The sequence below is a fragment of the Lutjanus erythropterus genome, chromosome 19, assembly GCF_056507025.1.
Source record: "Lutjanus erythropterus isolate fLutEry1 chromosome 19, fLutEry1.hap2, whole genome shotgun sequence".
Taxonomy (NCBI): Eukaryota; Metazoa; Chordata; class Actinopteri; order Lutjaniformes; family Lutjanidae; genus Lutjanus; species Lutjanus erythropterus.
In genome coordinates this window covers 26518567-26530534 of record NC_139335.1, presented here as the reverse complement: position 1 = coordinate 26530534, position 11968 = coordinate 26518567, and the positions used below count along the sequence as shown (strand labels likewise).

At 38.6% G+C, this 11968-nt stretch overlaps 1 protein-coding gene across 1 annotated transcript; it reads right to left on the bottom strand.

Moving 5' to 3' along the window:
- Positions 1-5030: 5030 nt before the first annotated feature.
- On the bottom strand, positions 5031-9593 carry LOC146309982 (interferon-inducible GTPase 5-like). The gene is made up of 3 exons (XM_084745116.1): positions 9447-9593; positions 6799-7363; positions 5031-5832 (listed from the first exon to the last, which is right to left on the bottom strand). Exons 2-3 carry the CDS (start codon positions 7346-7348, stop codon positions 5195-5197), a joined length of 1188 nt encoding a protein of 395 aa, XP_084601242.1. The 5' UTR covers positions 7349-7363; positions 9447-9593; the 3' UTR covers positions 5031-5194.
- Between the last annotated feature and the right edge of the window lie 2375 nt (positions 9594-11968).

Sequence of the window (11968 nt, the reverse complement as noted above, 5' to 3'; positions counted from 1 at the left end):
ACAGGGGCAGCAGGCTGACTGAAATAGAAACACACACACAACAAATTGACAAAGACACAGAGAAACACACGGACTAAATAGAGGTGAAACATGAAAATCAAAAGGGAGGGACAACAGACAAAGACGGAGTAAAAACAAGACACATGAGGGAGAACTAAGACTACAAAGTGCCTATGTGTGATTGCTTCCTCTTTGTATTTGTGTGTGCCAGATCAGTGCTGGCAAGTGTTTTAACTACACAGATGGGACAACAGGAAAGGAAAGAGAATTTGCTCCCCAAGTTTGATGTCAAGGCATTGCTTCTCCCCAAGATGCCATTTTTATTTTACTCTACATCAGCATCTTACAAAGATTTGAGAAAGGCTCACATCATTGCATGTTTCAGCTGAAAAACACCATGAAAGAAGAAATATCAAAACTTTAGAAGAGGTGAGATCCAAATTACATGATACATATTAGGTTACGCTCTTTATTAGGATGGACTGTCTTACAATATTTACCAAAAGTGAAATTACTGAAGAGACTGTTGGACAGAGGACACTGCTGAAGTGACTTTCAGTCAGTAGTCTGCAGTGAAAGGGACCTCCTGCAGCTCTCTGTTTGTTGTTAATCACATCATTTCTTGAAAGTCAGCTGCTTCACAATAATCAGTGAGTTACTGGCACTCACAGAATGACATTTTCATTGGTCTAAAGGTCTAAAGTGTCTAAAAGGCGGAGCTTTGATAAACCTTAATCTGTTGTTATTTACTGGAGCAAAGAAACTAGCTTGTCTTGCAGGTCAACAAGTCATAGTAACTCAAAGGCTGGTCTGCTCTTGTCTCTGTTTCAACATCAAGACATCGGTGAGTAACTTCCAATATTCAGAAAAGACTAGTTCTTATTTATTTATTTGTTTGTTTGTCTTTAGAGTTTTCTTTTATTGTTTCCCCAGTACAATAGAACAAGACATCAACAGGAATAATAAAACAGACAAAAGAGTAGGACAGACATGTCTTATATTTTTTAAGTGACCCTTTCAAAATGGATCTCAGCTTCTCCATTTTAAGACACATCATGACTTCCTTATAGAGCCTTCTCACTGCAACGGATCGCAGTTGACCCGTGTTCCGTACAGATCGACCTCTACGGTTAGGCACGCATGTTATCCACGGACTACATGTGAGCATCATAGTTTTACTGTCACTGCTACTTTTGTATAAGTTATAATACCCGAAATCTCAATGCAGAGTTGCAGTGAACAGACAGGACAGATGCTGCTGTGTGCAGTGCATCTCTGTGAAGAGCGACTGATTTAAAAGCCGTCACATCAGGTCCTACCATAGTAATTGAATGGAGGTCTGAAACTGACTGCAATCTGACCTGGTGACTTAGGTGATCAAAAACGCCATAACTCAGGAAATCTGAGGTGTATCAACACAGGGTCAACTGTTCCGGAAAGGTCTTGGAGAGCCCTACAACATATGTCAGAACCAGATCTGTAGCTCTTGGTTTTGGCTCAGATGTCCGACCAGACCTCCTCAATCAGAGGTCTATTCAGGCCCATGGCCTGTTAGAACATACTTCGGACTTAGGCAAAACGGAGTAGGTCGACTCCCTCAGGTCCCAGCAACACAAGATGGGGGTCTATGGAAAGGCCTGGTCACGCTGAACGCGGCGATGTCAGAGCCAGGTCTGTGGGTCTTCCCCTCGCCGAGCTATGGGGCACCGAATACATTGCCACCTCTGCCTCACTGACTTTGCATTATGACCTGTTGACTTGGGTGATCAAAAACGCCTTAATTCAGCAAAACTGCGGCGTATCGATGTGGGGATGAGTGTTCTGGAAAGGTGACATCATGCTGAGCGTGGCACCGTCAGAACCGGGGCTCTGGGCCTTGCCCTGGCCGATCTATGGGGCACCAAATGCATTGCCACCTCTGCCTCACTGACTTTGCATTATGACCTGTTGACTTGGGTGATCAAAAACGCCTTAACTCGGGAAAACTGAGGTGTATCGATGTGGGGCTGACTGTTACAGAAAGGTCTTGTTGCGCTGAGTGCCGCACCTGGGCCTCCTGCACGTGAATGGCCTTGAAATTTGGAACGTGCTCAAAATGGCCTCAAAGTGCACAGAAAGGTCCCAGGAGGTCACACAGAGGAGTGTGTTAGCATTTTGACTGGACCCCATGGCTTCACCATGCTGTTTGGCCTCATAGCAATGAATGGCATTTGGAAATTGGAACATGCTCAAATGCTCAAGTATCCACATTTTACCCGATTTAACTCATTTCAATAATAAACTTCTTTTCTTTTCTCCTCTTTCAATTGCAATTATCACTTTGGCTAATTACACATTTTCATTTCCAAAAAATGATCTCCCAGAGGCATGGGACTGGCACCATTGGAAAGGCCACTGTTGAATACCGCCTGCTAGGACTGGATTGCAAGTCTCTAGCACCTTCAAAAAGCCGTATTTCATTCCATATTCCTTAGTTGGATTTTGGAATTAGAATCTGGAACTGGAATCTGGAATTGGAATCTGGACTTTTTAAATGTGCAAGAGACTTGTCATCGAGTCCTAGGAGAGTTTTCATAGGTGGCCTTTCCAATGGTGCCAGTCCCGTGCCACTAGGAGGTCAGCCTGTAGAAATGGAAGCGTGGCAGATGTGGAAAAGCAAAGCTGGAGTCAGAGAAAACATACAAAACATTACTAGAAACCTTTATTTTTAAACAAAAAAGTGCTCTCAATTGTGCTTTTCCATCAAACAAAATGTAAATAGTGCCCTCAAAGGTGGCCTTCCAAAATATTGAATAAAGTTCCTAAAGTGCACCTGATAAACACCTGATAAACATGATCAGAGCCCTCCTCTCAGAGGTTTAAATATGGAAAATACAGAAAAAATGAACACCCTTAAAAATGTGCCCTGTGGGTTTCCCACGCAATGAAGAAAACATAAAATGCCCTGAAGGATGCTCTTCCATTAAACAAAACTCAAAGTGCCTTCAAGCGTGCCTTTCCATTGAACAAAACATAAACAGTGCCCTCAAAGGTGGCCTTCCAGTGGACAAAATATAACACATACATATATAGTCCTAAAAGGGTGCCTGATATACGTTACAAGTTTAAAACACATTTGTACAAGAACATTATATAATCAATAAAACTTGGTAAATACAGGAAAATGTTTTTTTTTAAAAAGTTCTCACCACAGATTTCGTTCTCCCCGGCTGGGGTTGCTAGGGTTGCTGGCATGGTCTCAGCAGGCGTTTCATCCACGCACTGAAGCGTCATCTGACCTTGGGGCTCAGGAACACAGACTTTGTTCTCCCCGGCTGGGGTTGCTGGCATATTCTATTCTTATTCATATTCTACCATTTTGTTCAAGAAGAGGGGAAGAGGGAGAAGTGGTTTTTCTGGGTGGTTTGCCCACATCTTAAGATCATAAAACATATACATACATATATTGTACATGCATTAATATAGGTGTGCGCAACACTATTTTTCCAAGAAACACACAAAAAGGAAGAAAGAAAGTAAAAGATCACATAGCATTTTGTGAATGTTTTGAGGTGTAGTTAATTTATGACATAGTTCTGCTCAAGCCATTTACGGATCTGTCAGGTCACCCCCAAAGTTAAACTCATTCCTACGCCCTTGCTTCAGCCAACTTCTTACTTTATGAAAATACACTTTTAAGTATGCTGTCACGTGCCGCAGTGTTGTGGGTGGATGTTCCTTGCTGTGTTCTCCCGAAAGTCTTTTTTTTTTTTTTTATAAAAGAACCTTTGTCACTACATTTGCTTCAGTTTCCCTTTCTGCCTTTTTCCCAGGGTTTATTTTAAATGATTACACTCCTCATCCCCTGCATGACCAAACCTTGGGGTTGTAATACACACTCTCAGTAAACCACTACTTTAATAGTTTTATACTGCAAGTCTACTTGTAAGTGAACTTAACATTATACTTACAGTTTGCTATGCATATATTATTTTTGCACTTTCAACTATTCTATTGATGGATCTTTTTTAATTCTTGAAATATACCTTTAAATGTACTGTGAGTAGATTTTAAGTTAACTAAAGTTAAGTTATGTAAACTAGTTGATTACACATATACATTCTCAGGATTAATAACATCAATTTCTTTATTAATCAAAATTTTCAAACATAAAGGTGTTGTATTGGATGTCATATAAGATGCAATATAAGAATGACAACTCATATCTCAAAACAAAAAGAAAAAACAACAGTATGAACACAGTCTTTAAGGTTGGTTAATATCAGAATCTGTGTCATTCTAGAGCATCTCTGAAATCAGCCCGTCTGCCTACAAACATAAGATAGTACATAAGACATATGCTGGAATATTGCCTTAAAGAAGGAAACGTGTTTTAAAACAAAAAATTTCAAATAGGCTCTGTCAAGAGAATAAGGTCAACTACAAGACATATAAACTTCAACTTTCTGTATAAGGTAAGAATATTTCATTACACTTTTCTTAAGTATATATGGATCAGAAGATTACAAGTATAAACTAAATATACGTAGACTTTTCTGTATACTTTTCAGTACAATCCAAGTATATCCAATAAGTACATAAAAAGTAAACTGAAAGCTTTCTCCCATCCTTACTTATCCTTAATTATGTCATAAATGTCAAAGACAGTCTAATATTGCCACATGGACGTTGTGGATCAGATGCCCTTTCTCAGGAAGTGTTCTGGCAAGAACACAGGTGGGATTAATTAGATGACTGCAACCATCATAGCAAATAAATCCCAACAGGGGGAGCCATTCTTTCAAGCACAGAGACTCATGTGGGACACTGAAGCATGACAAACTAAAGACACAAAATACAAAACATTTTAAGAAACAAACCAATGAAATCTCCTCATTCATCCTGTTGGGAATAAGAATATCACATACATCTCTGTGATTATAACTATCACATTACAAATAGACCATAAATGATGCTGCAGATGCTGGTTTTGTGTTGTCCCCACATAATACATATTACATGGGCATTTTCTCAAAAGCAACAACATGAGGTAAGTTTCATCAAACAAAGATCTGTTCCACTGAATGACAAAACAATCAGCTTCAGCATTTGTCAGATGAACACCTGCATATATAAAGGCCACTGGATGGTCATCAGCTGCTTAACTAATTCTGTATGTTTGCTAAAATGTGCAGCTGGAAAACAAACTAGGATTTTACTCTTTACTACTCTGCAGAGCCATTTCAAACACCTTCTGTGCATCATCAGCGAGCATGTTGAGGAAACTATTGAGAGCTCTGTAGGTTGCCAGAAAAGAGAGGGCTGTTGCTACTGGGATTCCAATTAGTGGAATGAATCTGGACCCTTCCTCTGCTATGGACAGAGCAGCTATGCTTCCACACTGAAGAAGCACCTTCGTGATAAGACTGGGGGTTACTTTTGTTGCCAGAGCCAGTGGTGAAATTATGACAGCCATCAGATCATTAAATGGCACACCTGTGCCATCAGCCAGCCTCTTCAGGGACGGGATATCAAGACCAAACCCAACTATGTATCTTGTGACAACGGCAACTATCATGGTTAAATCAACAGCAGCAGAAAGCCCAGGAACAGGTACAGCTGCTGAAGCTGCAGACAGAGAAGCAAAACGTTTTATTTCTTTCTTGAAAGCCTCTTTCTTCTTGTTGATGATCTCCAGACTGATGTTGGGCATGGCAAACAGCAGAGCATCCCTCTGGTGGGCAGGAAGTTCTCTCTCTAGGGTCTCATGTAGGAGAGTGAACTCATGCTTGTGGAGCTCAAAGCAGGACAGCAGGAAGACCTGAGGAGACTGGATACCCTGATCTTGAAGACCTGTGAAACAAAAAGAATAAATGCTTTGATGACCTGTTATATCAAATGATGAAAGCATTTAAACTGTTTTTAAAATACATGAACAATAATGTTCACCTTTAAGTCAAGAGGTTTTGCTCCCCAATGTTTTTCTCACCAGTGCTGTGATTTTATCAACTATTTTACTGCCTACAAGATCTACATTGCTGTTGTTCATTGTTTTCATAAGCCGATGCACTGAATAAAATATCTCTATATATATTCACATAGAACTCCTGCAGTAAAATTTTCTCTAATTGTGAGCAAAAATCTCAAAGACCTCAGAGTCATAAGATGAATTGATTTAGAAATCTGTCAGGTGATTTAGTTTTCTCTGTTTTCTCTTTCTTTTTGTGAAAGCATAGTTTTCACGAGTACATATGGCTACATGGATAATTATAATTATGCAAAGTCATTTTGATCCTTATAATGTAGGCCATTTAATGATAATTAATTTAAGGTAAGGACACATTCAGTTACCATCCAAGCTACTGTTAAAGAGCTGCACATAATAGAGTGACAGTAAACCGACCACAGCAATGTCTGTAGCATTATACACTTACTGTTTGTTAAAATGTTAAAATGTACTGAGGTGTATTTATGCTGACATATAATGCATGCATTTATAAACCAACAGAAATAAATATTTAATCTTTATGTTATACTGAGTGACCCATTCTTAAACTATTATGTGTATCATAAAGAACACATTCAAGGATTTTCATTTGTGGAATTTTGTCTGGTACAATTTGCTTTCCTTGAGTGGGAATATGAACTGAATAACATAACTTTGAAATATGAACATTTTTTAATGAATAGCATATTTTAAATATTAATAGATAGATTTCCTTACTGTCCCAAAGAGGCTAGTTCCATTTTAATAATGGAAATAAAGGTATTAATATGATCATCTCACAGTTATTATAAATGATTCCATAAACGACTCACCTTGAATACAGTTTTCACTGATTTTTGCAAGAGTCTTTTCTGCATCAAAGTCCCTCTTTCTTTCCTCAGCTCGTAGATCGTTGTCAATCTTTGAGCGAACAAAGTAGAACTTCTTGCCCATCCTCTGAATCTCCAGAGCCAGTTTCACATCATTTTCTTTGAAGCGAGTGGCTGAGATGATGATGAAGAAGTCAAACCTCTCAAATCCAACATGCTGCAGGTACTGGTCAGCTGGAAAGTTGGTGGTGCCAATACCAGGAAGATCCCAGAGTTTAACATTGGGATACTTTGGGTGGGGGTAATCTTTAACCTCCATGGTGGTTTCTACACAACCAGTAGGGGCAGCTTTCTCATCCTTGTGGTCTACGTCTCTAAAGGCATTGACAAACGTGGATTTACCAGAGCCAGACTCTCCAGTGATGGCGATGTTTAGTGGAGTGTTTTTCTGTTGGTCCAAGCACTCCTTGATCTTTGCAACAGCTAAGCCTTGATCATTGCTCTGTAGAGCTTCTTTAATTTCTCCAGTGATTTCAGAATGTAATAGATCCATGACGAACCCTAAAAACTGGAGTAGAAAAATAAGTTATTAAGACACTATTGGCAGTGATGGAAAATTGAATCCTACAATGATCAAACATCAAATCTACCATGTGGTGATACAGTAACACATATAGCTAATATCATCATCGTCAGCAGCAGCAGCAGCAGCAGCAGCAGCATGTGCAGTCTTTGCAATGTGACATCTGTTCACACAGACAGTAATATTACAAGTTTAGTGGATCCTCTTTAAAGTGTCTGTTTTAGACAGTGATAAGCAGCTCATGTTTCACTAAAATAAATAGTATAATATAAACAGATCACATAAAGATGATACGTTCAGATGATACTATTTGTGAGCACAGAAAAATATTTTATTTAATATTTTTCACATAAATCAACTTCTGTGAGCAAAAAAACAACAACTTCAGATTGAGCAGACACAAATCTATTCTGCGCTAAATAAATGTCTTTGCATGTTTGCTAATGCTATGATCAATATGAACATACAATAATTTCCCCTTTCACTCTGTTTCACTCTGTGCTCTCTCACAAACTCACTTTGTGTGTGAGCAGTCTGCAGCATACTCGCTCAAGATGTGTCTCTCTGATTGACCAATCAGAATCAAGTATTTAAGAGTGCCGTGTTCTAATGTTAGTAAGCTTCTGCTTTTCTCCCCCAACATTTATTAACTGACCTAACTTTAGCAACCTACCAAGATAGCTAACTTGGTTTAAAAGCTAAAGGTGTACAGACAAAAACAATCATAATTTCATAAAGGTTCATAAAACATGATATAATACTAAAGCACAAACTACTTACAGGTGACTGTGGTGTGACATTTTCCTTCGGTTCAGAAGACATCGTCTGAAGTTAGCAGCAGGCAGATTGCTAAAAGAGAAATACATAAAAATTGTCACTCAGCAGCTGATGTTTCAAGATACATGGAGGTGTAACGTTAATGTTAACAATCAACGCAACATGGCAGCACTATAATGTAATAACATTCAATAATACTAATATAATAATAATACTAATTTCCTCTTTCTTGACCTTTGGTGGGTAGCAACAATGCCACCAGGATGCTGCAACCTCATTGGAGCTGAAGCAGCCAATCAGAGTTTACCCGCCTCCGAGTTTTCTGATTGGTTGACATTGTGGCTCCAACACTGAAGTCCAGTCCAGTTTAGTGAGTTATATATTGGAAGTCTATTATATATCTACAATAAAACAATAGATCCTAATCCACATATTTGGCGTTAGGAGAGAGCGGTGTCGCCTGACCAAGCGGCATGGCGCACCGCTCGGATCTGCCGCTGACCGCTGCGCTCAAAGTTCAAATTTGACCTCGTTTGCCGCTGACCTTTCAAAGTGCAACCAATGAGATAACAGCTGAATGTGACAACGCAGGCAGAAGAGACCACAGATGTGTGGAAGTGACACAAGCAGAGGAGACAGTGACTGACTGTCGAGTCTCGAAGGGAACCCCAGAACCGCGGAAGGTCTCGCCAGAGTGATCATTTTAACGTGACAATGAAGAGACGGCATAGAAAAATCTGGCGAGCATTTCGCAAATCAAGGGTTCCCTTCCAGGCACGACCTAAAAAAAAGTGTTTCAGGGTTCCCCAAAATCTGTAACACAACAATAAAAGCAGACTCCGATCTCTCCAGTAAACATAATGCATGGCCAGATGTAAACAGTCAGACTGGGTTATAAGATTTGTGAATCATACAGTTTATGAACTTCGTTACTTCCAGAGCTAAAGTTAGCTCAGCTGTTTGTATACCTGGCAGACAGGACGTAACGGTTTTAGTGCTGTGCTTTGCCTCTCTGTGCACTACCAGGCGGTGAGGCCGAGACACATTTCTTATCATGAGAAGGCTCTATAAGGAAGTCATGATGTGTCTTAAAATGGAGAAGCTGAGATCCATTTTGAAAGGGTCACTTAAAAAATATAAGACATGTCTGTCCTACCCTTTTGTCTGTTTTATTATTCCTGTTGATGTCTTGTTCTATTGTACTGGGGAAACAATAAAAGAAAACTCTAAAGACAAACAAACAAATAAATAAATAAGAACTAGTCTTTTCTGAATATTGGAAGTTACTCACCGATGTCTTGATGTTGAAACAGAGACAAGAGCAGACCAGCCTTTGAGTTACTATGACTTGTTGACCTGCAAGACAAGCTAGTTTCTTTGCTCCAGTAAATAACAACAGATAAAGGTTTATCAAAGCTCCGCCTTTTAGACACTTTAGACCTTTAGACCAATGAAAATGTCATTCTGTGAGTGCCAGTAACTCATTGATTATTGTGAAGCAGCTGACTTTCAAGAAATGATGTGATTAACAACAAACAGAGAGCTGCAGGAGGTCCCTTTCACTGCAGACTACTGACTGAAAGTCACTTCAGCAGTGTCCTCTGTCCAACAGTCTCTTCAGTAATTTCACTTTTGGTAAATATTGTAAGACAGTCCATCCTAATAAAGAGCGTAACCTAATATGTATCATGTAATTTGGATCTCACCTCTTCCAAAGTTTTGATATTTCTTCTTTCATGGTGTTTTTCAGCTTTCTTAATAGTTTAGATTGCTTTGGAAACATGCGATGATGTGAGCCTTTCTCAAATCTTTGTAAGATGCTGATGTAGAGTAAAATAAAAATGGCATCCTGGGGAGAAGCAATGCCTTGACAACAAACTTAGGGAGCAAATTCTCTTTCCTTTCCTGTTGTCCCATCTGCATCGATGCAAAAACTAAACAGCACTTTACAAATGTAGCATTAAGTGAATCAAAATGTAAAGATTCACACATTGTGTTGTCTTGTATTGCATCATATCATATCGTATTGTGACAGAGCTGAATCAAATAGAAACCAAATCGTTGGCCATTTAAAAATTTTAAGACGTATCGTATCGTTGAACATGTGTCAAGATACATATTGAATCGGTCTCAGTCAGTGAGATACACAGCCCTAATTACAACATAAAATACACTGTAAAAAACAAACAAACAAACTGTTATTCAAATGTCAGTAATATTATGGAAATGTCCCTACAGTTTCCTTTAATGTTTCAAAACATATTTCAAAATCAGATATTTTTTCATCATATTTCATATTGTGATATAATCATAATCATACTATATACAATATTAACACCAATCAGATTAATAACAATAATAACAATTATTTAATATTATCAATATTTTAACATTATTGCCAATAACATTATCAATACCATTACTACCATGCCATCATCATTGCTACGACCACCATCATTATAATGATAACAACAATAGCAATAACTGTAATAGCAATAATCAATCAGTACTGAAAGATAAGTTCTGATACAGAATGTATGGAATCTTTGTAACAGAGTCATTTCTAATGAATACTAACAATGCATACAGCAGTCTGTCCTTAACTGACAACCAATTAAGACTTTTAAGCAATGAAACAACATTAATTCTATAATTACAGCACTATGCATACTGCTCTGTTCTGTGTCATCTGTGATGTCTTTGTCATGTCTGCTGGAGCATTAGCATTAGAACTTCACAACAATGGGTCTGGGTCTGATCCAGTAATCCCATCAATGATTAGGTTATTCCTTCTTGATTGACTCTCCAAATATTCCATCTTCTCAGTGGCAGCTAGTAGACTGTCACATACATTCAGGATGTCCAACTGCATTGTGGATCGTTATTTTACAGCAATATCTATAAAGCAGATGATTTACAAGAAAACACAGATGACGGTCATGTTTATCACAAAACTGAATTCTTTTTCTCACTTGCTGTTTTCACTTTGCAGTTGAATGACTCCTGCTATGTCTCCTACCTTATAGTTTTATTATTTCAGTGAGGAGAGATGCAGTCGGAACAGATCCTTAGAATGAATAGTTAAGGAGTAAAGAGCAATGCTGAAGATTTGGATGCATATGACATCTCAGTGACAGTGCTGTGTGTGAATGTGCTAAAAGAGCTGCAGTCATTGAACGGGCTCATGTTTTTGGTGAACAGTGAACTGAACGAATCAGTTTCCGATTAAGGAACGTGAACCATGTTCACTCCTGAAAGAAATAACAGTGCTCACATCATCAGCTGACTAAAAAAGTGCAATCCAGCAGAAAGAGAGAGAGAGAGAGAGAGAGAGAGAGAGAGAGAGAGAGAGAGAGAGAGAGAGAGAGAGTTCAAATATGGACAAGTGTCAACGTGACAAAAAAAGTCTCATGTTTCTATATAATGCTGAGGAGTATCAGTGAAGTGTGTGAACTATATACACTGCAGACTGGAGGCTGGTAACAGTGGGAAACTGAAACAGTAGAGTAAACATAGGTGCTACCAATGATAATTATCAAGCTCCTGTTCTATTTATTAGTCTTTCCAATGAGCCGCCATGGCTGCCATGAGAAAGATACACAAGAAGAAGAAAGAAATAATAGAAATATGAAAACAAAAACACAGATCATAAGATTTACGAGTGGAAAAATATGAAATCTGACATGATTAAATGGATGAATCTCCATTCAAACTTTGCAGGAAGAATCAATCTATTTAAAATGACATGGCCTCCAAAATTCTTATTTTCAACAGTGCCAATTATCCCAGCAAAACTATTCTTCAAAAAAGCAT

Excerpts from the sequence above, each read along its gene's own strand:
- LOC146309982 (XM_084745116.1), bottom strand. The coding sequence starts at position 7,348 with ATGGATCTATTACATTCTGAAATCACTGGAGAAATTAAAGAAGCTCTA. Across the intron at positions 5,833-6,798 it reads CAGTGAAAACTGTATTCAAG|GTCTTCAAGATCAGGGTATC; the intron begins GTGAGTCGTTTA and ends TTTGTTTCACAG.